Here is a 23,614-nt window from a genome sequence, read left to right on the forward strand (position 1 = left end):
AATAGCAATAAATTTTGAAGCAAAATGCTATTGATCTTATATCAGATTTTATGAATGTTGGATGGATTTGATAGTCTCAACATAGTTAGGAATCATAGCTGTCCATTTTGGCCATCAGATGCACTGCTAACCCTTGCTTCATCTCACACCTAATGAACCACTCCGGAGCAGGTCATCTGCAGCACATGCATCAGTGCGCTGGCCTTGACGTCTCCATCTCTTTCATGTGCTTTGTCTATCCCTTTCTCTGGTGAAGCATGCCTCTGCAGGTGGGACGTGGCCTCTTCCAGGGGTCATATGAGATACAGAGCTTGTGGAATTGAAATGATTAAGACTGAAATTCAGTGGCAATATATCTTTAAATGATATTTCTGTTTTACTAGAGCTCTTTGGAAATTACTTATGATTGGCAATTTTATACATATAGCCAGCTCAAAATTTTGACAGTCTATCAAACTCTGAACACTCTGGAAGATTTGAAGAACTGATTTTTGCTCATGGAAGAAGCCAGTGTCACTCTCAGCAAAGCACAGAAATACAAAGCAGTGTTGTTAATAACAGACAAATGAATATAAAGTTGGGAATTGAAACCAACTATGCAAGTTACCCATGTAAGAATCCACTGTGGATTGCCAGGAAGTAGAAGTATGTTTTCTGCTCCTTTGTCTTTTTCTTTCTTTTTTTTTGAGTCTTTGCTGAAGATGCCCTGCTTTGTGGTGACTTGGGGTGTTTTGAGGTTGCAGTTTGAAGGCTGCTGGGCTCTGTCTAGATAAGTCCAAAATACTCTACCCACAGGCTCTTTATATGAAAGAAGGTCCATTCTCCTGTCTCGTGTCTAAAGTGGAGTGTTTTCATGTAGAAACATGGTGATCATTTTGTGTTCTATTTAATCCAATCTTGTCCATGTTTGCCAAATATTCTAAGCCTTTTGTACTCTATTTTGTTAGAAGCTGATTTCTTAAATGGGAATCTGTTTTAATTTTGTGAGTGTTATGTCTGCATGAGTATCTGTGTCACCAGGAAATTGAGATGGTTGTAAGCCTCTACATGGGTGCTAGGAACCCAACCCTGATCTTCTGAACTGTTGAGTTCCTTCTCCAGCCCCCTTACTGTATTTTGTAATGTTTCAGTATATACTGTAAATATTATGATTACAGTATTATATAATTTGATACCTAGTAAACCTTTATCTGTATTATCTCTTTATGCCTCTTGAAATCTTGGCAAATGTTGGCTAACTGGTGGGCATCAAGCTCAACTGTGGTTTCTTAGCCAAGACAGACATGGTGTGCATAAGGCCAACCTAACTCTGCCCTCACATTTGTTTTCTTGGGAATTTATCAGCACTAATGTGGAATGCTAGGAATTTTCTTCTAGTTTGGTTTGGGTAGCTCATTTGTTTCAAAGGCTTCATTTTGCTTTTAATAATTACATCTATCTTGAAAAAGAAATCTAGTAGTTAATCCTAAACGGAGGAACTTTAATCATAGACATAGGTTTAACTCTTAAACTTAGGGTTACATTTGTTCTCAGTGATTGTGGCTGCAGAGATGGCTTGGGTTAAGAGCACTGAAGTCCCGAGTTCAATTCCCAGCAACCACATGGTGGCTCACAACCATCTATAATAGGATCTGATGCCCTTTTCTGGTATTCAGGTATACATGCAGAGCACTCAGACATAAAATATAAGTAAATAAAATTTTTTAAAGTTTTTAAAAAGCAGACAAAAGCAAAACTCCTACAGTGTGTTGGAGTATGTCTAAATATTTTGCTTACTCCCCCACTTAAGTCTCCTGTGGGTTTGTCTTCTGTATTTGTGATCATTGTGCCATGTGCTGACTTGAGATGTTTTTTAAAGACTGTTCCACTTTGTCCATTCTGAGAACAAAAGGCCTGATGTCGGTTATTGGGTGGATGAATTTTACACTGATGAATCTTTGTGCATGTGAAGAGCCTTTGATTTCTCATTTTCTCAATAATTAAAGGAACCTTGTTTTCCTGCAGACACTCTGTCATGAGTAAAGTTTTAGAGATAATTAAATACTTTAACTTGGATTTTTTTTTTTTTTCATGGAAAAGGACCACACTCTTACACTGGATCTGCTGGGACAGCTTTGGGGGCCCATGATGCTCCTTGGGACCCAAGAGAGAAGCACACTAGAAGGTACTAGGGCTGGGCCGAGCTGGGTCTAATCTGTGCTGGGTCATTCTCCTTCTCCTGCCCTTGCTGGATTGTGTCAGACCTCATCAGGCATCTGGGTGTTTTTTACTGTACAAAATCATGTGAGAATGTAGTGGGGGTGGGAGTGGGGGTTTGTTTCCCCTAAGACAGAGTCTGTCTCTATAGGTCTAGAACTTACTGTATAGCCACACTGGCTTCAAACTTGTGGTAGTCCCTGTGCCTCGGTCTCCCTAGTATTATGATTACAGGTGTGAGTCACCACACCCGTACGTGTATTTTGTTGGTTGTTTTTTTACTCTTTTTGGGGTAGGGGGCACCACCCAGCTCCCTAATAAATTCACACACAGACGGAGACTTATTACTTATGAATGCCGAGCCTTAGCTTGGATTATTTCTAGCCAGCTTTTCTTAACTTAAATGATCCCGTCTACCTTTTGCCTCTGGGCTTTTCCCCATTCTCTTCTGTAAATCTTACTCTTACTCTGTGGCTTGCTGTGTAGCTAGGTGGCTGGCCCCAGAGTTCTCCTCCTTCTCTGGCTCCTCCTTGATCTCTCCTCCTATATATTCTGTCTGCCTGCCAGCCCCACCTATCCTTTCTCCTGCCTTGATCTTGGCCAGTTCTTTATTAGGCCATCAGGTGTTTTAGACAGGCACAGTAACACAGCTTCACAGAGTTCAACAAATGCAACATAAGCAAAAGTAACACACCTTTAAATAATATTCACTACACGTGTAGGCTTTTTTAAAGTTGATGTTGCTAACATGGCTTCTGTTTGAGGTAGTGATCCTGGACTGCCTGCTTAAGACTGAACTGCTAGAGGCATGAAGGTCAGGCCTGTTAGTGCAGCCTTGTTAGCACGGACTGATCCCTTCTGGGATTGTTGTCTGCCCTCGTAATGGTGCTGGTCTGTCTTTTACTATTAGACTGGGGGTGTCTGTTAATGCCTTTCAACTATGTGAGAGGTTTGTGGAAATACTGTGTTTTAAACTGTACCCTCATTCATTAAACTTGTTTAGCTGGCAAGAAGTGCCTGCTTGCTGAAATCGAACTCATTGAGATTGCTGTTTTCCTTTTCCGTTTTTAGTATGGATGGAGGCACCAGGCATACAGACACATCTCTGTGTGTGCACATGTGTGTATGTGTGTGCGTGCTGGTGGAGGCCTGGGGGTGACAGAGATTATCCTCAAGTCATTCTTCCACCTTACTTATTGGGACAGGGTGTCTCATCAATATGCTGGTCGTGCTAGCCAGCCTGCTCTGGAAATCCTCTCTCTTCCTTCTGAAGCTATAATTACAGGCTGGCTGCCATGTATTTCTAGTATGTACGTAATCTCTGGTTAAGCACTGAGACTTCTCTAGTCCCCTTATTCATTTTTGAAAGTTACTGTGTTAAGTAAAGGTAATATTTTGCCCCTTTTCTACATGGATGTATTTATTTATTACTGTTGGGGGAATTTTTTTTTTAAGTTGAAATCTTAACTGTTTGACCCTGGTTGATTATAGGCCTGTGCCACTGTCCCTGCCCTCTCTGTTCATTTAAATTTAATTATATGAGCATATATTGGCCTTTAAAGTTCTGTTCAGACCATAGCGTAGGTGTAGTTTGTCTCAGCCCCAGCACATGATACAGTGATGTGCAGCAACAAACGAGTGTCCCTGACACCCTGTGACCCTCTGAAAACTCACTGAAAGGCTGGGTACTTGTATTTTGATGCATAATCTTTTGTGTTTTCCTCTTGTGCAGCCAAGATGCAGACTTACCTGGCAGTTCTGGAGCCCCTGAAAACCTGACATTTAAAGAGCGTCAGCGCCTGTTTTCACAAGGTCAAGATGTGTCTGACAAAGTGAAAGCGTCTCGTAAATTAACAGAACTGGAGAATGAACTGAACACCAAGTGAGAGGACAGAGAGAGCACTGTGCTCACACGAGTCTGCCCTGGGCAGTGGTTTATGGGGTGAGCCTGAGGAGGAGGGGACAGTTCTGTGTCTAAGTGATTTCTCATTTCTGTTTCTAAAATGGTTACAAGTTAGAGATGTTCCAATTCTAAGAAATCTTGTTTTACTTTACCAAGAAAATCCTGCCTAGTTCTCATTGATTTGACTCACATGAAGTTATCTTTTTTTTTTTTTTTTTTTTTTTTTGGTTTTTCGAGACAGGGTTTCTCTGTGTAGCTTTGCGCCTTTCCTGGAAATCACAGAGATCCACCTGGCTCTGCCTCCCAAGTGCTGGGATTAAAGGCGTGCGCCACCACTGCCCGGCAAAGTTATCTTTTTTTGTTAGCTTCTTTGGGGAGTCTTAGGCTCACAGGGCAGAGTGAAGGGCAGTAAAGATCACAGGGTATTTCCTCTACCCTCTCTTCCCATCATCATTCCAAGGACAGTAGGCCAAGAAAAGATCTTTCTGTTCTTTCTCAAAACTCCACTTGGCTACCAGACAGTGACAGCTAAAGAACACAGACCATTGCTGTGTTCTAGTGGAGCCTGTGTTCAGGAGACACAGGACCTGGCCTGGAGCTGCCTCCTCCCTAGCCCCAGGGCAGATGTCCCCACTGTACCTTCTGTAATGTGCATGAGGTGACTGGATGGAGTTTCTCATATGTAAGGTGCACAACACATCATTCTTGACAAATGTGAGCCCCCTGATCAATACTAAATGTTTGAGATTGAGTATCTAATTAATAATTCAATTTTGAAAATTCTCAAAATTTTAAAGATTTAATCTTAGGGGATTTTATTTCATAAATACCAAATCATCATTAGACTAATCAATGGTGAAAATTAAAGATGACGGTTATGTTAGGAAGTTACCTGATACTTCAGATATTCCAAAGGATCTAGAGTTCTCGAGCTAACAGCCTTCGTGTAGGTAGGAGCAAAGACATCTGAGGAGAGTGGGAGCTCACAGGCGGCCGGCATCAAACACGGCTGTCAGAAAGTCCAGTGGAGGAGGATCTGAGTCAGTACACTGTCAGAAAGGGAGGAGTCGGGTGCTGTGCCATCCAAGTTTAAATACTGTAAGAGTAACTTGTGGTGATTGAATCTACATTTCTTTCACAGCATAATGGAGTTTAATTTTAAGTTGTAAATTTGTGCTGTCATTCCTCCAGCTGAGCGTGAGAGACAGAGATCAGTTGTTCATTTTTATGGGAAAGCAAGCTTTATGATTTCAAGCACACTTCCTATTTGGCAAAGCCCTAATGTGGGTCCAGATGATCTTTCTGTACCATCCTGTCCTCTTACAGATCTGTACATTAGGAAAATAGGCACACTTTCAAATAGAACAGAGGCATTTGCAGCCCTAAAAACCACTTTTAATAAGAACTGTATGATAAATTGTTGAAATACAAGTGTAAATATTTTTTATGTCTATCAAGCTTCCTATTTGAAAGGGTGCCTTTGCTGTTTCCTCTGTAAGAGAATCGAATGGTCCTGAGAGTTAGTGAAGGATTTGCACACTTGCCTTGCCTAGGAAGTGCAATCTCCTTGTGTCTGGAGCACACTGGCAGCCTTTGGGTGGCACAGCCACACCTCCCAGAGAAGAGCAGACACCTGCTGTGGCTTGTACCTGGGAAGACAGATGCACACAAGAACCTGCAAACGTCTGCAAAAGCCGCACGTGTGTTTGTGAACCCATAGTGAAATAGACTTGGCCATCCCTGGACAGTGAGATCCAATGTGAATATGTGTTGTAAGAGCACGTACGTAGCGTGTGTTCTGTGGGGAAACGCCCAAACTGCTGTTGTTTCCACTTCTACTGTATTTCAGTTGCAGCCTATTTTTAATAAACTTTGTATCTATTTAAGTGTATTTGCTATTGTTTTCAAAGTGCTGACAAAGTTTATATTTGTAAGGCCAGCCTTCCTCTCCCCCATTTCCATCTGTCACTACTTCATTAAACAATGCTGAGTGTCTCTCCTGCGTCCCTCAGTTGTTTTTCTGTCTGTGGGTAAGTGCTGTTTGATTGATGACACAACCAGCTAAAGACTAGGGTGACATTTTCACAACAGTCCCGTATGAGAGCTTGGTCGTCGTGGTGACTGGTGCTTGTACATTCGGCAATCCCAAATGGCCACTGGGACCATGTCTCATTTCACTTTCCTATCTTGGTCACTGGACTCCCTGAACATGCTCAGTGATTAAGCACATTGCATAAAAGGTATCCTGGTAATAAGGTGATTTCAGATGTATTTATTCATTTATAATAAGATTATGCAAAATGTAGGTTGGTTGACTGGGCAGTAGGAATTTTACACCCCTAGTGATAGGTGATTTATTCCTGTAGAATCTCACCCGGTTACTCACAGGAGTACAAGTGCGGGTCCTGAGATTGCTTTAACTTGTCAAGCAGTATACAGGCGATGCTGACCCTACTTACCCTGCATTCCCAGGCAGCCTGCCTGCATGGGTGGGTCGGGGGTGAGAACACAGAAGCAGGCCACTGGTGTGTAATTAACACGAACACAGGACCTGTGGGGGCTGACATTGTAGATATGATAGTCTCTCTTGGGAAAGAAAGCCTCTCATCGGGGAGAGAGGCTCAGGAGGCAGGACCCGAGAGGACTGGGAAGAGGTGAGATAGGTTTTCAAGGCTATGGTACAGGGATCCCGCTGTTCTTGAAAAGGCATGAGCGACTCCGATGTTCTATGAGCTAAGAGCCGGTAAGCAGCGCCCAGGAGAAATTTCTGCGGGTAGGCACAGCGCATGCGTGTGAGCAAGCAGTCAGGGAAAGAGACTCCGTGACTTAGCCACGCCCTTCACTCGCTGCTGGGAAAATGCCGGGTCACCGTAAGCTGTGGGGCTTCTCAGAACAGAGGTTGCGACGGCTTCAGCATCAAATGCGGGTGAGTGTGAGGGGAGCCCAGGGTTTGAAACCACGCCTCCCAGGGTTGTGGGGGACCTGGGAGAACTGTGGTTGGCTTGGGAATCACACTGAGTTGTGAATCTCACCTTGAGCTCTCTCGGGAAGGAGACCGACTCCATCTGCCTGGTTTTCAGCATCCAGGATCTAAGGATGATTGACCTGTTTTGTCCCAACTGCCCTTAAGGCTCCTTCCTTCAACTCCCACTTGAGGTATCCCTGACCGCTCACCGGTCCCTTCAGCCCACCTCGGGGGGGTCTCCTAACCTGGCACCTTCCTCAGCTCTGCTGAAATCTTCGTACTGAGCAAGCTTGTGGACTACAATGGTTAACCAACAGTAATTATATAATCCTAACCGTTGCCCTCTTAGAGCACACAGCAGAACCAATAGATTGATAAAGTAAATAAAAACATAAATACCATACCCAGCAGGGATCCCGAACCTTACAAGATCTATAATCGACCCCACAAAAGTTAAGAGTACATGGGTGGGCTGTAGGGACCGGGAGCTCCTGTTGCACAGTGGAACCCGAAGGCTTAGAAGACAGAGGTCTCTGTGGAGAGTGATATGTGACCAGCCAGGCCTTGGTGGTGTGCTGGAAGCAACATAGAGGCTGAGGGACCAGAAATGTAGGCCACACAGGCTCTTGATGGACACCTAAAGACTTAGTTCTACCAGTCATGGAGACACTTCAGAAGTGAAATTATTGGAGGGAAGACATGGTCTGATCTGCATTTTAAAAGTGACAGTTTGCGCAGTGGTGGCACAAGCCTTTAATACCAGCATTTGGGAGGCAGAGGCAGGCGGATTTGAGTTCAAGGCCAGCCTGGTCTATAGAGCAAGTTCCAGCAGAAACAGGGCTACACAGAGAAACCCTGTCTGGAAAAACCAAAACCAAAAAATGTAACAGTCTGCAGCAGGTAGTGGTTCCTGGCCAGAGAGACAGCGGACTGCATAACTTGCCCCTTGAAGGACAAGGCCTCCAGGGTCGAAGAAGACCGGGAGCTCTGTAGGTGAGTTCCAAGGAAAACTGGTGAGAGACACAGACAGCATGTCAGATCTTTGCAAATTTGCCTAAGAGTGCACATTGAAGGAGGAAGCATTCGTTCCAGCATTTGTGCTGAATTCTTTTGAGGGCAGCACATTTCTGTCTGCTTCCAAGCCCCAGCTCAGCTGTGCAGAAGCTTCACCCTGGGGCTGTGAAGGACCACTTTACCTCACCGTGAGGGACACATCTCAGTACTTCTCACCAAATCCAACACTGGGCTGAGGTGAGTGTGAGGGCTTCTGTCACCCAGTCCCACAGTGAGCAGAGTGCAAGTCCCACACAGGCCAACAAGTTTGAGATCTAGTCTCCCCCACCTCAGTTGTAGGTCCCAGGCTGCATGATAAGCTAAAGGCAGGCTGAAAGCTCAGAGGAGGGCGCTTGACTGAGCAGAGCTGCCTCAAGACTTGCCCAGGAGAAGATCCATGAATGAGGGTAGATTGAAGCTCTCACAGGAGAGGTGGGTTTGCCGCGGTGAGTGGCAGGCTCGAGGCACACCAAGAATGCACATTTCAGTCTTCGAGGGTCGCCTCCAGAGCTGTGCAGAAGTTTCTGTGGGCCTGAGGCTGGAAGACTTGGGCCAGAGATTTGGCCCCAAGTCTTTCCTTGGTTTGCAGGTGGCTGCTTCCCCATGGTGTCCTGGGGTCTTCCTTCTGTGCACCCTTGAAGAGCCTGTGGCTCCGGGGTTGCATTCAGAAGGACACCAATGAAATTCCCAAGGAACCCACCCTCCAAGGCTTCTTTGAATCAGTCACCTTGTAGGCACTGTCTTCAAATGTTACCTGCTGAGATTCCTACTGGGACTTAATACTTCACCCATCGAGTTGGGGGGTGAAGGTGTTACATAGCAAGCCACAGGTTACGCCATGGCCTAGCAAAGGCACTGGAGAGAACCTTCTAGGGTCAGAGCAACCCTGAAAGGTTGTCCTCACAGACTTTTTTTCTAAGTCCCATTCTAATTGGGCCAGACTTCAGAAACGCTTGTATCCCAGGACCGTGGGGAACGCATCCTTTTGACACTGGTGTACAGCATTGTTCTAGTGGTGTAACTTGAGCATTTCAGGAGGAAAATGAAGGAAAAGGCATTGCATCAGAAAGGAAGAATAAGGCAGTCCACTGGCAGATGGAACCATGTTATAGGTATGACCCTAAGGAATCTGCTAAAACCTTTTACATTAAAAAGTAAGTTATATAAGACCGAAGAATATAGCATCCATCTACAGAAATAAATGGCATTTCTGTGTTCTAGCAATGAACCCAAGTAAAATTAGGAAAATATTCCATGTACAGTACCACCCCCCCCCAAAAAAAAATCAGGATATTTTGGAATAAATTTGACCAAACACATACCAGACTTATAACTGCAGCTGCTATTATAGTTTGAGATCTAGGAATTAAGTAAATTTCATCAAAATATTCCAGAGATTTTTCATAATGAACTGAAGAAATTTTAACAACGCTGTATAACTCCTAGGTTTTGGATTTATACAATCAGAGTTTGGAATTACAGAAATTATTGTCTCCAATGATTACAGCTTTTTTTTGTGAGCCAATTTAGAGAGTAATTCTCTTAACAGGAGGGACTGCACCCCTATCTGGAGACTAAAGTCCCTGCAAGAGAGACTGAATCTCTAGCAAAAATGACTAGATCCATGAAAGATAGGACTGAATCTCCTGCAGAAAAGATTGAATCCCTTGCAGGAATGATAGGATCCCTAGAAGGAGGGACTTAATTTATTCTCTGAGGAGACTGGAGCACCAGCAGGGTACTGACCTTTAATTCGAAAGACTGTATGTTCAGCAGGATGAACTGAGTTTCCAGGAATGATGCATCCATAGCTGGGACACTGAACCCCCAATAAGATGACTGCACCTGGACCAGTCATGTATGGGAGTTAAACATGCACCCCATTTCTTTGGCTTGTAAAATCCTAGCAGTCTGTGCTCTAGCTTCCTTCCAGAGTCCAACATCCATTCCCCACCTTCCCATCCTCACATAAATCTTTTCTCTTCTGACCCTCCAAGACTACATAAATCCTTTCTCTTCTGACCTTGCAAGACTACACACACACACACACACGCACACACACACACACACACACACATCACACACATGCCGTATGTGTATGTATATGTATTTTTTCCACCCAAGACAGGGTCTCTTTATGTAGCCCTGGCTATCCTGGAACTCACTCTGTAGACCAGGCTGGTCTTGAACTCACAAAGATCCTCCTGCCTCTGTTTCTCAAGTGCTGACATTAAAGGTGTGTGCCACCACTGCCTGGCTGTTTTTGTTTTTTGAAGGTAGACTGATTCTATGGCTTCCTTTGTAAACTCTCCACTTCCCAGCAATGTTCTCTGGTACCTTTCTGACCAAAGGATAGAGCATCTGGAGTTTTGCATTCCTAGTTAAGTCCATGGGGCTGCTGCTGGTAGTGTCAGGACTGCCCTCGGTAGGGAGGGCCCAGAACCATGGGGTGTGGGAGGGATAGTAGGCCAGCCCTTACTGAGGTGGGCTTGTCTTGTCTCTGAAGTATGTGGAGGAGTCTGAGCAATCTCACAGTTGACCTTCCCTGTAGTTCTTTGCTGAGACTGTTTCTACTTTTGCTTGTTCACTCACAGTATTTCAGTATGACCAAGCAAGTGCTGTGTTGATGGGTTTTCCTTTTGGATCCTTGGTTGTAGGTCAAAGAAGAAAGAATAGCTGAACTGGAAACAGAAAATGCTATTCTGCACCTGAAACTGGCAGAGGTAACATTTTAATGTGTCTTGTAGCTGATAGACCAAGCATGATTGGCTGTTTGGAGTCAGCTGCTGTACTTGGAAAAGATGCACAGGGAGAGTGACTTTCATTCCGTCTTTTGTCCCATTCAGTGAGGTGGAAGGACACTTAGCATGTCATCCTACACTGGAACAGGACAGGGATGAATTCTAAATTATTTATCTTGGTGCTCACAGTGTTTAATGAATGATTCATTAATGATACACCCAGCAGCTGTTCTGTTTAATTTATGCATCATGAATTCATCCATATGAAGTTGTACAATTCTGTGTTTAGTAAATCTACAGATACACGTCTGCTGCAATCTTTTTATGTTGCTATAACAAAATACCTGAGATTCTATAATTTACAAAGAGCATTTGTTACTTTCAGTTTGGGAGTCCAAAGATTAAGGCACTGCAGGTTTGATATCTGTGGCCAGCTCGTTTCTCTAATTGATACTGTCTAGATGTCCTCATGTGGCTGGAGTGGATGAGCAAATAGCTCTCTAGTCTTGTCCGTTTATGAGGGTAGAGTCCTCATGATTCCATCACCCCCACAGTGGACATTGTTTGTCAGCATGAATCTTGGAGGGCCACTGTGCTCTGCAGTAGCTGCTAACCAAGCTGTGGAAGCTTGTTCCTAAGGCCCCTTTCTCAGTTTCCCCTAGAGCCCTTTCACTTCTGAACAGTTCCACACTGATCTGGCAGGCAGTCTGACCCAGCCACACCCTTCGATCTGTCTACAACAAGTTGCTGGGCATTCTCAGGGGCAGCCTCCGCCCTTACCCACCCTTTTTGAGGGAGCTTATCTGCTCTCAGGGTCAACCAGGGACTGAGCCAGAAACTAGAAGTCTGTGTTGGGCAGGGTCCTCCTATAGGAGCTCAGACACTGTCTCCATCACAGGAGCACATCAGAGACTCTGCTTCCTTCCAGTGAGGGCACATCTGCCTGAGAACTGAGCACTGACCTGTGAACTCTTCGCCTTGACATTGGGTCACAGTACTGTGTGATGTGAGCTCTTGGCTCGATGTGAAGACAAGTGTGGTTCACTGTGAGATGTGTGGCTGGTGTCTCTGAGAGGCTGGGCCTGCCAGCATCCACTGCTTATAAAGACAGTGTAAGGATAGACGCCTCCCACCCCCCCAAAAAAGAAAAAAAACACACAGGAAAGCAACAAAATGAGGCAAACCCCAGTCACCACCTTGTTCATTCGGGGCCCCTCTACCGACACCTGTGGAAACCAGTGCAGAACTCCGGCCCACCCAGCCAGCACCTCTGCTGTCCTGCCAATGGCCTTGTCCTGAGCCTGGATGCTTTCTCTGTCCCCCTTGCATTCCATAGGGAGTACTTCCTGTTACCTCCCCCAGTGCTCCCCAAAAATCCAGAAAGATCTTTGGAAACTGTGTGCTGAAAAGCCTGGCTATTGAGAGCCCGTCCCAGGTTTGGCCCTGCCCATAATTGAATGTGCAGGTCTCTGACTGTTGTGCGGGTTCTGCACCTGCTTCCTGTCACATCTCTTTCGAGGTCTGTCACTCACAGCCTTGATTTGGGCTCTGTCCGTGCCTTCTACCTGGCCAGTGCCTTCAGACCTGGCCCCAAGACCCCGAACCGTGAACTGTCCATACTTCCAGGATTCCTTCTCTGACTCTCCCCACTGTAGTTTGAGCTCCATTGGCGGCTCTCTTCCTGTGTAATATGTATCACGAACAATCAATAACTTCCTTTTCTTGGGGGGACGGTACCTGCTGGGTTTTCTCTTCCTGGGTAATATGTATCACGAACATTCAATAACTTCCTTTTCTTGCGGGGACGGTACCTGCTGGGTTTTCTCTTCCTGTGTAATATGTATCACGAACAATCAATAACTTCCTTTTCTTGGGGGGAAGGTACCTGCTGGGTTTTCTCTTCCTGGGTAATATGTATCACGAACAATCAATAACTTTCTTTTCTTGGGGGGAAGGTACCTGCTGGGTTTTCTCTTCCTGGGTAATATGTATCACGAACAATCAATAACTTTCTTTTCTTGGGGGGAAGGTACCTGCTGGGTTTTCAAGGTTTTAAAACTTCCTTGTATTTTCTTTCTTTCTATACAGTACCAGGAAAGGATGAACAGGAGCAGCCATGAAGCCTGGCCCTATGCTCTGCTCAGAACGAGGCAGTGTCAGCAGGGAAGCATTCATGCAGCCTTCCTCCAGCTTGGCTACCTGACTAGGGTAGAAGTGACCTCAGCATTGCCAAAATCACCATTCACGCACGGAATGTTGAGTGGCGTAGGGCTTAGGAGAGCCCCTTTGCCTCTTCTCTGTCAGAAGAGGCTCACCCCAGGGCACTCAGACAGGTTCAGCTTTCCAATGCTCAGTAAAAGAAAGCCCAAAGCATTTATTGGCGTCTGAGCAAAAAAATGAGCCATAAGTAGTTTTTGGCCAGTAGACAAATGGCCTGAGATAGCAGCAGTGGAAACTGAGTCTCCTGAGTCACAGCTGTTGTTCTTATGTCTGTGAGTGTTTTACCCGCATGCATGTCTGTGCACCGTATGCATGCAGCTGCCCTCAGGGCAAAAGGGCATCCTGCCTCCTGAGACTGTAGTTCCAGACAGTTAGGAACTGCCATGTGAGTGCTGGGAATTGAACCCCAAGTGCTCTTTAACTGCTGAGCCATTTCTCCAGCCCCCACAGTGGTTCTTTTTTATAGTTTAATGGTAGAAAATACTTGTAATAACATAGGTATCCCATCCCCCTACATCATATCCAAGCAGTCCTTAGACTGTCGGTGGCTTCTAGAGGAAACGCCAGGAAAACAGGTATCTCACTTAGTGTGTTTGGCAAGTCTCCAACGTGAGATTGTGGTAGATATTTTTATGCCATTGATTAAAAACATTGTTCTACCTTATGTTAAAAACAATGTGACCAGGGTGGGAAACAGGAACAAAAACAAAAAAAACCAAACTCATTAAAACAATGTAAGCACCATCTGCAAACAGGATTAACCTACCATGGTAAGACATGAAGGCTTGAACTGTGTTCATTCAGAATAGATTCATGTAGAACTCATTGTAAATTCTCTCCCACCCTAGTAAAATTGGCCTACCTTTGAATAAGCTGCATAACTATCTGTGTTCTATATAATAAAAGTACCTTGATTCAGCCTAGCATTGCCATTTTTATTAAAATGTTTCTGTGCATGGAGGAATCTCCATTATTCATAACTTAAAAAGACAAAAACCATATGTTTAAGCTCAAGTAACATTCTGATGTGTTATTGAGAGTAAATACTAAACCATGCCACATCCTTTCATCTATTCATTGTCAAATCATCATGCTGAAAGTCCTGGGGTAATTGCTGGAGTTGGACAGGGGAATGTGTGACGCACGAGATATTAGCTGCATTGTTCCCAAAGTTCCCTGAAAACTCTGATGCAGACCGTTCCTGGAACTCTGTCACGCACATGGGTATGGCAATTCCCTCTTGCTGGCCTGAGCTCACAGTAACGAAGCCTCCAGAAGTTGGTCTGGACAGCCCATCAGAGCTTTGCTCTTGCTTAACACAGCCCGAGTGTGCCACCAAAACCACCAGGATGTTAATCGGGTCAGAAGACTGTCCATGATTACACAGTGAGCAGCTGTACTACAGAAGCTGGTCATATAACCTGGTCTTCTGTTTTTCTAAGGATCTTAATAATGTGGAATATATGAAATCATGAGCTGCTCTCAAAGCACTAACCCCAGAACTATTGAGTTAGAATTTCAGAAGAAGGCCGGGCGGTGGTAATGCACACCTTTAATCCCACCCAGCACTTGGGAGGCAGAGGCAGGTGGATCTCTGTGAGTTCAAGGCCAGCCTGGTCTACAGAATGAGTTCCAGGATAGCCAGGGCTGTTACAGAAAGAAACCCAGTCTCAAACAAAACAAACGAGAAAGAAATAATAAAGGGAACCTGGGCTCGTGTGTGGTAAACACTCACCTCGCACGTTTGATGAACCAGTGCTTCACATGCCCCTAGTTCACAGCAGGTTGCTGCAGGGTTGCAGGTGGTGGGCCGCTTTCCTGTTCCGTGGGGCTTTTGTGATTGGTTGTACAGTTAGACTGTAGTGGCTGATAATGGCATGATGGGTTGTGCTGTGTTTTCATCACGCAGAAACTTCAACAGGATGTCAAGGAGCTGCGGAGTTCTTTTCTGGTGCTGTTACAAAGCCATCAGGACGAGTACCAGAGCTGCCTCTCTGACATAATGGCTGCTGTGCAGGGGGTACAGCTGAGCAGCGAGGCTCTTCGAGGTGAGCGTATGACCAAGGACACACAGGAGAAGCCTCTCTGAACAGTGACCAGCCTGGGATCCAGCCCCATGTCTTTCTACTCCTGGCGTATACCTAATGTGATGGCAATAATAATGCCGTGCCACTCACACCGTGATAGAATGCCCCCCCCCTCCAGTGTTGGGGAGTCTGCCCACCTCCCCCGTAGCTCACCTTGCTACAAGGTCCCCTCTTCCCCTCTGACACCCACATAACATTTCCTTAACTTTGATGTTCAGGGCCATGAGCCTCCCGGGTCAGATTTCCTCCAAAATAGGAGGTGAAGTGTTGTGTTCTATAGTTCAGCTGTCATTTCCAGGAGTCCTGCCTATCTCCCCCCAGCAGTACTGTGTGTGCGAGAGCCCCATGTCTTGAGAAGAAATGAAAGGGACGTGCTGTCTTGGTTGACTAGGACCTCCTGAGACTGACCTCCCTCCCCCCAAACCTGGAAACATGAGAAACAGTCTGGGATGCCCTCCTGGCTGCATTTCATAGGCACATTATGTAGAGCACCCCTGTGGGTAGTGGGGAGTGATTCGTGGCTACAAAATCATCACACACATCAGCATTTCCTAGGGAACAGCCCAGCTGCTCTGCTCTCCAGTCTCTCCAGTGTCAGGCGGTCCACACCTGTGACAAGCCCTAAGGGAAGCCGGTCATCATGCTGACCAGCATTTCAAAAGAGGTGCACCCAAGCTTGCAGCTGTTTACTGCTTTGGGGTTAGGTTAACATTTCATTTTAGGTAATGATTGCCCTGGGATTTCACTCTCGTCTCCATAGGACAGTTCAGTTCAGTAACCTCCTGGAGGTTCCCGAGGCTTTTGTAGGTGTGCATGTGTATGTGTGCATGTATATGTGTGAATGGCATGTTTGTGTACATGTGCACATGTGTGTGGTGTGTGTGTGTATGTTATGTGTATATATGTGGTTTATGACATTCATGTGTGTGGTTGTATGTATGATGTGATAGATGTAGTTGTGTACATATGCTCATGTGTATAACGACTGTGTCTGCTGTGTGTGATGAATACATGTAGAATGTGTGTGGTCTGTGTGCATGGGTACTTTATGTAGCGTGTGTATAGGATGCACGTGTAGGGTCTTCACTTGCACGCTGCATGGGAAGAGTCAATCATCTTTCCCAGAAGTGAGGACGAGTTATAACAAACTAAAAGGAATACTGGAGAGTGGAGCAGCTGTGGCTGTTCCCTAGGAAATGCTGATGTGTGTGATGATTTTGTAGCCACGAATCACTCCCCACTACCCACAGGGGTGCTCTACATAATGTGCCTATGAAATGCAGCCAGGAGGGCATCCCAGACTGTTTCTCATGTTTCCAGGTTTGGGGGGAGGGAGGTCAGTCTCAGGAAGTCCTAGTCAACCAAGACAGCACGTCCCTTTCAGTTCTTCTCAAGACACAGGTCCCAACCAGCGCCCTTTGCTCAATCAGCCTGTTCCATAACTGACAGGAAAGCAGGCAGCAGCAGTTCATGTTATAGGCCAAGGAAGAAGAGAGCCTAGCCATCAGCCAACCTAGAGGGACTCTGTGCAGATTCCTCAGAGTAGGGGTTCTCGCCTTTGCTGTGTCTGAGACAGGCACCTGGTGTCTATGTGAAGCAATGTGGCTCTTCCTGTAAAAGATGGAGTCATCCCGGTGGGACAGAGAAAATGTTGGTTCTCAGATGTACAGTAAGATCCAGAAGTCAGCCCAACTTCTGCCATGTGGCCTTGTCCCACACAGAGGGGGCCTCATGGAAACCTTTGATATTTGAGCAAGCTCCAGGGCTGGGCACATTTCAGCCCACAGTGGGTGGTCCTTAGAGCCAGGACTCCATCGGGATCGTGAGTTACCATGAGCATTGAGCACCCAGAACCTCAGTTGGAGAACCCACTGTGGCCTATCCTGCCAACCTCCTTATGATTCGAACCTTTCTTGGGTTGGAGACTGCAGGGTCTCCTCATGAGAACTGGGCTGTAACCCAGGGTGATCTGTCCTTGCAGCTTGTCAGTCAGAGGCTGCAGGTCTACAGCGGTGCTTACAGGAGCTGGATTCACACTTCCGCCTGGAACAGCAGAGGAGGAGAGCCCTCCATAACAGCCTGGTGGTGAGTCCCTGCATTGCCAGCGCAGTGGTTCAGCAACTCAGAACGTACCCAAGGATGACTGTGAGGCCACACCTGAGCGACAGTTGGCCAGCATTGCTAGCATCCGAGAGTAAGGCTTGAGGGCAGGAGTCACAGCCCAAGGTCGGGCAGAGGAAGTGAGAGCGGGCCAGCCACAAATCGTCAGTTAGGATCAAGCATCCTCTTCACCCAGAAGCCACTGGCCACTCTGCTCAACCAGGAGGCAATGATAAAGAGGAAGAGGGGTCACCACAGTACTGGGATTAAGAGGCACCAGTGGCTGTGGTCACTATAGGTAGGTGATACGATCACATCAAAACATCAGAAACCAACAGTTAACTGATGTGAGATGTGGACAGAGATGGGTAGAGGGGGATTTTTCAGGATATAAAAACCCAGAACCTCAGGGTCTCAGGCCTTGCAAGCACGTTCCTCCCTCCAATCCTCACTGATTTTCTCAGCCGCAGAGGAGGCTCCAAGGATCTCTTGCATTTCCAAGAGCGTAAGACCTAAGGTCGCTTGGAAGACCAGAAGTTCGAACTCAGGCCTTCACACACTAACGTGAGCAGCCAAGGCCTACAGTTCATTTGGCCAACTTGCTTCTCACAGACATGGCTTCCATGATGTATTTGCCCGGTGTCTGTGAACACTGCTTACTCATTTCCCAAAGCCTCTGTGTGCCTCTGGTGACAGAGCTCCACTGGACCTCAACAGTCCTTGGGCATCATCTGCTAACCTGTTTCAGTGCTCAGAGCAGACCCTAGAGAGTGGTTTCTGGGTACTTGCAGTGTAACCAGCACTGACTAAAGCATTTTAGGGAATTTTCTCTTTTTTAAAAACTTTTTTTAATTGAAAATTTTATTTTATACATCATATTTCTGATCGTGTTTTTCCCCTTCCCCAAACCCTCCCAGGTCCCTCCTATCTCCCTACCTACACAATTTCATGTTCTCTTTCTCTTAAAAAAAAAAAGCAGACCAAAACAACAACAAAAAACAAGTGCACATGCACACACACACACACACACACACACACACACACACACACAAACATTTTAATCTCAGCATTGCTGGTTCTTAAGGAAAAAGTCCCCCTCCCTGGAGAACCCACCAAGAGCTCATGAGAACATGGCATTCCCACTTCTCTCCAGGTACTAAAGACCTGGGTAGACGCACAGAGCCTGATGGCAAGCAGACAGGTTCCGAATGTGCTGACCGGCTGGCCGAAGTGTACCCCCCACTGGTCTCCTCAGTACCCAGCTGGAAAGCTCATGAGAGAAGAGAGCTGAAAACCCCACCTCCGGGATCCTGGCCATGTGCAGAGGTCTCTCCTCATTGTTCACAAACAAAATCCACTAGGCTCTGCCATGGCTTTGTGTATCCTCAAATTTCTGATGCCTTTGGCATATAAAAGGCAAACTTCCCACAGCCTAGGATGATAGAAAATTGAAAAGGATCAGGCAGTGTTGATGGACTGAGCCTGCTTTAGATACAGAGAGCCAGACAGGTGTGGGTGATAGATGCTGAAGAGCATAGAGTCCCCACAGCAATGATGCACCCTGAACCCAGACAGGTTCTGACAGCAAGGATCATGTTTGAATAGCTATTGTAGTCAGACTTTCTTTGTACCACCTGTAGATGTAACGGTCTTATTAAATAAGAAACACAGAGCCAAGTGCAGAGTTAAAAGCCCAAGAAGTCAGAACAGTAGGTAAGAGCTGAGACTAAAACCGCCTTTTTATCACCTGCTGCCGCTGCCGTCCTTCCCCTGAGCAAGAGACCTACTTCCTGTGTGTCTGTCTTTTTATTGACTTTCTGTTCTGCCTTCTCATTGGTTGTAAATCCACTGACATGACCTCCTCGTCACTGCCTGTCTATACAGACCTCCAGATCTCTATGGTTGATATTGAGGTTAAAAGCGTGTGTCTCCATGCTGGCTGTATCCTTGAACACACAGACTCTGCCTGCCGTGTGATCAGATTAAGGGAGTGTGCTACCACTGCCAGAATTCTGCTATGGCTTGCTATTAGCTCTGACCCCCAGGCAACTTTATTTATTAACATACAAATAAAATCACATTTCAGCACAAATAAAATATCACCATAACCACCAGCTACCAAATAATGACATGGAGACTTCTTAATTATGAAGGCTTGGCCTTAGCTTAGGTTTGTTTACAACTAGCTCTTAAGACTTAAATTAACTGTTTATATTCATCTACACTCTGCCATGTGGCTCTTTACCTCTCTTCTCCATTCTGTATGTCTGATTCCCTCTGTGTCTTGCTGGCAAAATGCCCAGTTCCTCAGATTCCCCCCCCCCCCCCCCGGAAGTCCCACCTACTCTCTCCTGCCTAGCTATTGGCCATTCAGCTCTTTATTAAACCAATCAGAAGGCGCCTTAGGCAGAGACACATGTTCACAGTGTACAAAAAGATTATCCCACAAGTTACTGATATCACTAGTTCACCTTGATGACTTCTGGACAAATGTAGACGACAGTTTCAGCTTTAGTTGTAACATCTTGACTGCTGGACTCGTCTGTCCAAATGTTGACCATCCCATCCTCCCTACTCCCTTTCTAGGGTGGCAAAGATCCCTTCTGTTTCTAAGGCTAGCACCTATACTCTGCAAGTATATGGGTCTGTTGGGTCCCACCTCCTCTCCCTGGTCTCTCACTTGCCCACATCCCAGTCCTACTTTATGGAAGCATTCCAGGGCTGCTTTGCTGTGTGAGCCTTCCTAGTTCACGTGCATGTTTACTGTTGTGCTAATGGTCCTTGCACTTTTCTGAGGGTTCTTCTGTAGTCTGAGCTGGGCAGAACCAGGGCTGTCTGAAGGACATCCAGAGGCATTTGGTTACAGGATACCTGGTTACCAGGTCTGTTGGGCCTGACTGGTTGTCTCCAGCCCAAGTCAGCTTTATGAGTCAGAGCTGGCAAGAAGGCTCTAAGGGTTGTGCTGACCGGAGGTCTGCTGGGCCTCAATCCCAGTCTCTGTGCAGTGGCCCCAGCCACCTCAGGATAGCATTGGGACCGAACTGAGTGAATGGATAGAGAAGATGGTGGCTGGAGGCATCATAACTGAGCTCAGGATGCTTTCTGGTACCTTGTAGAAGATGGATGGGCTGCTTCCAGGCAATCCCCCAGGTGTCCGCACTGGGGAGGCTTTGTCACCCAGGTCTGGGGCACAGGTGCCACCGCCTGAGCAGTGAGTTCCTCAAGGTCAGCAATGTTTAAGACCAGCTTGGCAGAAATGGAACGCAGCTTCACAGCACTGAACCCTGTGTTGACAGTATCCACAAAACAACGTAAATCCTATGTTCGTCTGCTCCTCGGACCTGGAGGACACTGGCCTTCCTGCTGTAAGCACAGCTCACTTCCACTTTGTTTTCCTCTGGGCAGTAAATCTCCATGATGTCATTTGGATGACCCTGTGGAAATTCAGGATACCAGCCCCAAGCCAAATTCTTGAAATTCCTCCTAAAATGCCTGAGAGAATTTAGCCCAAGATACCAGGAAATGGATATTTGTTGCTGCTTAAGGAACAAATCTGTTAAAGTTGAATACGAAATCTCTGAGTAGCACTGAGCTGGCTGCCCTGTGGGGAATTTCAGAGGTCAGGGCCTTCTGCTGCTGAGCCAGCCTCCCTGGTGTTGAAAGCTCTTTGTTGTTGTAGGAGCTGAAAGGAAACATCCGAGTCCACTGTCGCATCCGTCCCTTTCTGTCATTTGATAAAGAGTCGGATGGTTCGGCTTCACAGAACTGGTAATTTACTTCCTGTCTGTGTGTGGCTCGGGTTGGGGATGCGTTTGAAGAGAAAGGCTTAGGATAGTGGCAGGAATTGCAGTGTCCCTGTGTCCCCAGCCCTGGACCGTGGAGCAGCTCCTGGTGCCTAGGTGCAGCTGTCTTTTGGGGTGGTGCCCCTTGTTGATGCAGGGCAGGCCCAATGGGACCAGGTTTGAATGTGGCCAGAATGTCTGCGGAAGCATGTCTATTGGGCTAAGTCTCTGTCCTGTCCAGTAGCAGGGTCTCACCCCACCCAGCCTTCCCCTTTAGATTAAATCAAAGGGGGCATCCCTTCATCCTTCCTTCCTCTAGAGACCTCTCATCAGTGCTAAGGCATGTCAAGTTGTGATGGCTGTTACTTCTGACTTACAGGAAGTCTTGCTGGCGATAGTGGGAAGCTACAGTGAGTACTTGACCACTAAGCTCAACAGGACATGTCCCATACTCCTAAGACCCAGACCCCTGCCTCTGCCTCCTTCCTTCCCCTTTCAACTATGTCTTCCCTACCTCTGGGCTAGGCTGGTCTCCCTGGGATCTGCAGTAGGTGTTGACTCCCAGGCCTGCTCCATGCTTTGGATCCCATTGTCCCATCCCATAACAGTTTTACTCTTCTGAGAGGCCTAGCTGAGACTTTTCTGTTTATATTACATACTCCTAGTATGACACATGCCCTCTCTGGTGTGTGTGTGTGTGTGTGTGTGTGTGTGTGTGTGTGTTTTATATGTATACATGTTTGTGTAGGTGCATACACAAGGCTACAGGAGGTGCTGGGTATCTTCTTTTATCATTCTTTACTTTATTCTTTTGAGGCAGTATCTCTCCCTGAACTTGGAGCTTGAGTTTTCCTCTAGGTTGGCTGCCAGTGAGCCCCACACATCTTCCTGTCTCCACCCCTAACTTGTTAGAGATATGCAAGACTGTGCCTAGCTTGTTGTATGGGTGCTAGGATCTAGACTCACATCTTGAAGTGCTCTTAACCATTGAGCAATATGGCCAATCCCCAAACACTGTCTGTTTTTAGTGGTGGCAGAGATGTTTTAAGTCTTCCATTCTGCTAGCCATGGTGCAATAAGATGCTTTGACACCAGTAGCCGTGGTCATTTGTCCACAGCTGCAGCAGGAGAAGAGCAGTGTCCTGTAAGATGTAGTTCTGAAGAGCAGCGAGCTTTCCTGAGCATACCCTTCAGTCCTGTTCACAGCCTTGCTTCTGTTACACTGTTGATCTGTTCCCATCTGCAGGTTATAGCAGTCACCCCAATCCTCGGTCTAAATGAGTGCAAACTCAGGCAGTAGTAATTGCTTTCTCAGTCCCCCCACTGCATCCCGCACTCCAGATGAAATGCCGAATAGTTCAGATGCAGACGTTCCCAGTATGGCTGGGTGGTCACTAGGTTGTTCATCTCCCGCAAAGGCCCCTTCCGAGGTGGCAGAATCTCCATGGACGCTCTTGTTGCTTATTCTTCTTCAGTTTTTGTTTTGAAACATACTGCTTTTTTTTCCAGGTTCCTGATTTTTTTTTTTTTTTTTTCTGAGACAAGGTTTCTTTCTGTAGCTTTGGTGTCCGTCCTGGACTTGCTCTGTAGACCAGGCTGGCCTTGAACTCACAGAGATCTGCCTGGCTCTGCCCCCCGAGTGCTGTAGGTTCCTGATTCTTATAGGCATTGGAGCTCCTGTGGGTACACATTCTGGCATTGCTTTTCTTATCACTCTTGCCCTAAAACTGGTATGTGTGTGGGTGATATTGCATAGATCCTAACCCAGAGTTGACCTGCCCTCAGAACACGTGCAGGAGGTGGGATATAAATGAAAGGTAAAGAAGGAGAAGGTGGGATGTGTGGCAGAGGTTTTAGAACAGAGCATCAGGGAAGCAGAGTGTGGACATAGAGCAGCAGGCATAAGAAGATTGCCAGCGCGTAGAGTTTGGATGTCAGGAGTTGAGGAAGAAGTTGCACCCAATGGTGTTCTTATAACCGCTGTCTTATCTCTGCAGCAACACCCCTGGAGAAGTGGCCCATGCTGTTGATGATGTAAGTAGCCCCTAGTGATCAAACACTGGAAATAGTTTTAATGATTTGATGGCCTTCCTTTTTTGTTTTTTAAGACAGATAAAGTGCTTAGTCCTTGTTGTCCTGGAACTCACTTTGTAGACCAGACTTACCTTGAACTCAGATCCACCTGCCTTTGCCTCCTGAATGCTGGGATTAAAGGTGTGCGCCGCTGTCACCTACCTGGCTTTTTTTTTTTTCAAAAGGTAAAGAATGACTATAGTTGTTTTCAAAAATTAACAAAGCCTCTGGAAATTTAAACACTTTTAAGATCTTTAATTTTTTTCTTTAAAGCCCTTTATATTACATTTATTTGCTGTGGATGTGTATGTGACATATGCAGACATCAGTGGACAACTTACAGGAGTTGTTTCTCTCCTTCCAGCTTGACATGGGTGCCAGGGATAGAACTCAGATAGTCAGTCTTGGAAGCAAGCTCCTTTAACATCTGATCCCTCTCTCTGGCCCCCAAAGTATATTTTGTTCTGTCCCCATGCACACTGTGATGCCCCAAG

General features: G+C 46.2%; 2 protein-coding genes across 11 annotated transcripts in view; both read left to right on the forward strand.

Annotated features, from left to right (window-relative positions):
- Positions 1–5,091, forward strand: part of Afdn (afadin, adherens junction formation factor) — a 132,113-nt gene extending 127,022 nt beyond the window's left edge. For all 10 annotated transcript variants that reach the window (XM_059272891.1, XM_059272894.1, XM_059272895.1 and 7 more), the window contains 2 exons: positions 2,080–2,164; positions 3,929–5,091. In XM_059272891.1, coding sequence (XP_059128874.1) covers positions 2,080–2,164; positions 3,929–4,082 — 239 coding nt within the window. In that variant the 3' untranslated portion in view covers positions 4,083–5,091. The remainder of the gene's footprint in view (positions 1–2,079; positions 2,165–3,928) is intronic.
- Positions 5,092–6,847: 1,756 nt separating this feature from the next.
- Positions 6,848–23,135, forward strand: LOC131918333 (kinesin-like protein KIF25). Its single transcript, XM_059272412.1, has 7 exons — positions 6,848–7,025; positions 10,775–10,840; positions 12,947–13,017; positions 14,984–15,126; positions 17,147–17,250; positions 20,945–21,033; positions 23,045–23,135. The coding sequence occupies exons 1-7, from the start codon at positions 6,957–6,959 to the stop codon at positions 23,094–23,096; spliced, it is 594 nt and encodes a 197-aa protein (XP_059128395.1). The 5' UTR covers positions 6,848–6,956; the 3' UTR covers positions 23,097–23,135.
- Positions 23,136–23,614: the final 479 nt, after the last annotated feature.

Source organism: Peromyscus eremicus, chromosome 8b, assembly GCF_949786415.1.
Source record: "Peromyscus eremicus chromosome 8b, PerEre_H2_v1, whole genome shotgun sequence".
Taxonomy (NCBI): domain Eukaryota; kingdom Metazoa; phylum Chordata; class Mammalia; order Rodentia; family Cricetidae; genus Peromyscus; species Peromyscus eremicus.

Coding starts and splice junctions, on each gene's coding strand:
- LOC131918333 (XM_059272412.1), top strand. CDS start 6,957: ATGCCGGGTCACCGTAAGCTGTGGGGCTTCTCAGAACAGAGGTTGCGA. Junction 10,841..12,946: donor TGCACCTGAAACTGGCAGAG/GTAACATTTTAA, acceptor CTTTCTATACAG/TACCAGGAAAGGATGAACAG. Junction 15,127..17,146: donor GAGCAGCGAGGCTCTTCGAG/GTGAGCGTATGA, acceptor CTGTCCTTGCAG/CTTGTCAGTCAGAGGCTGCA.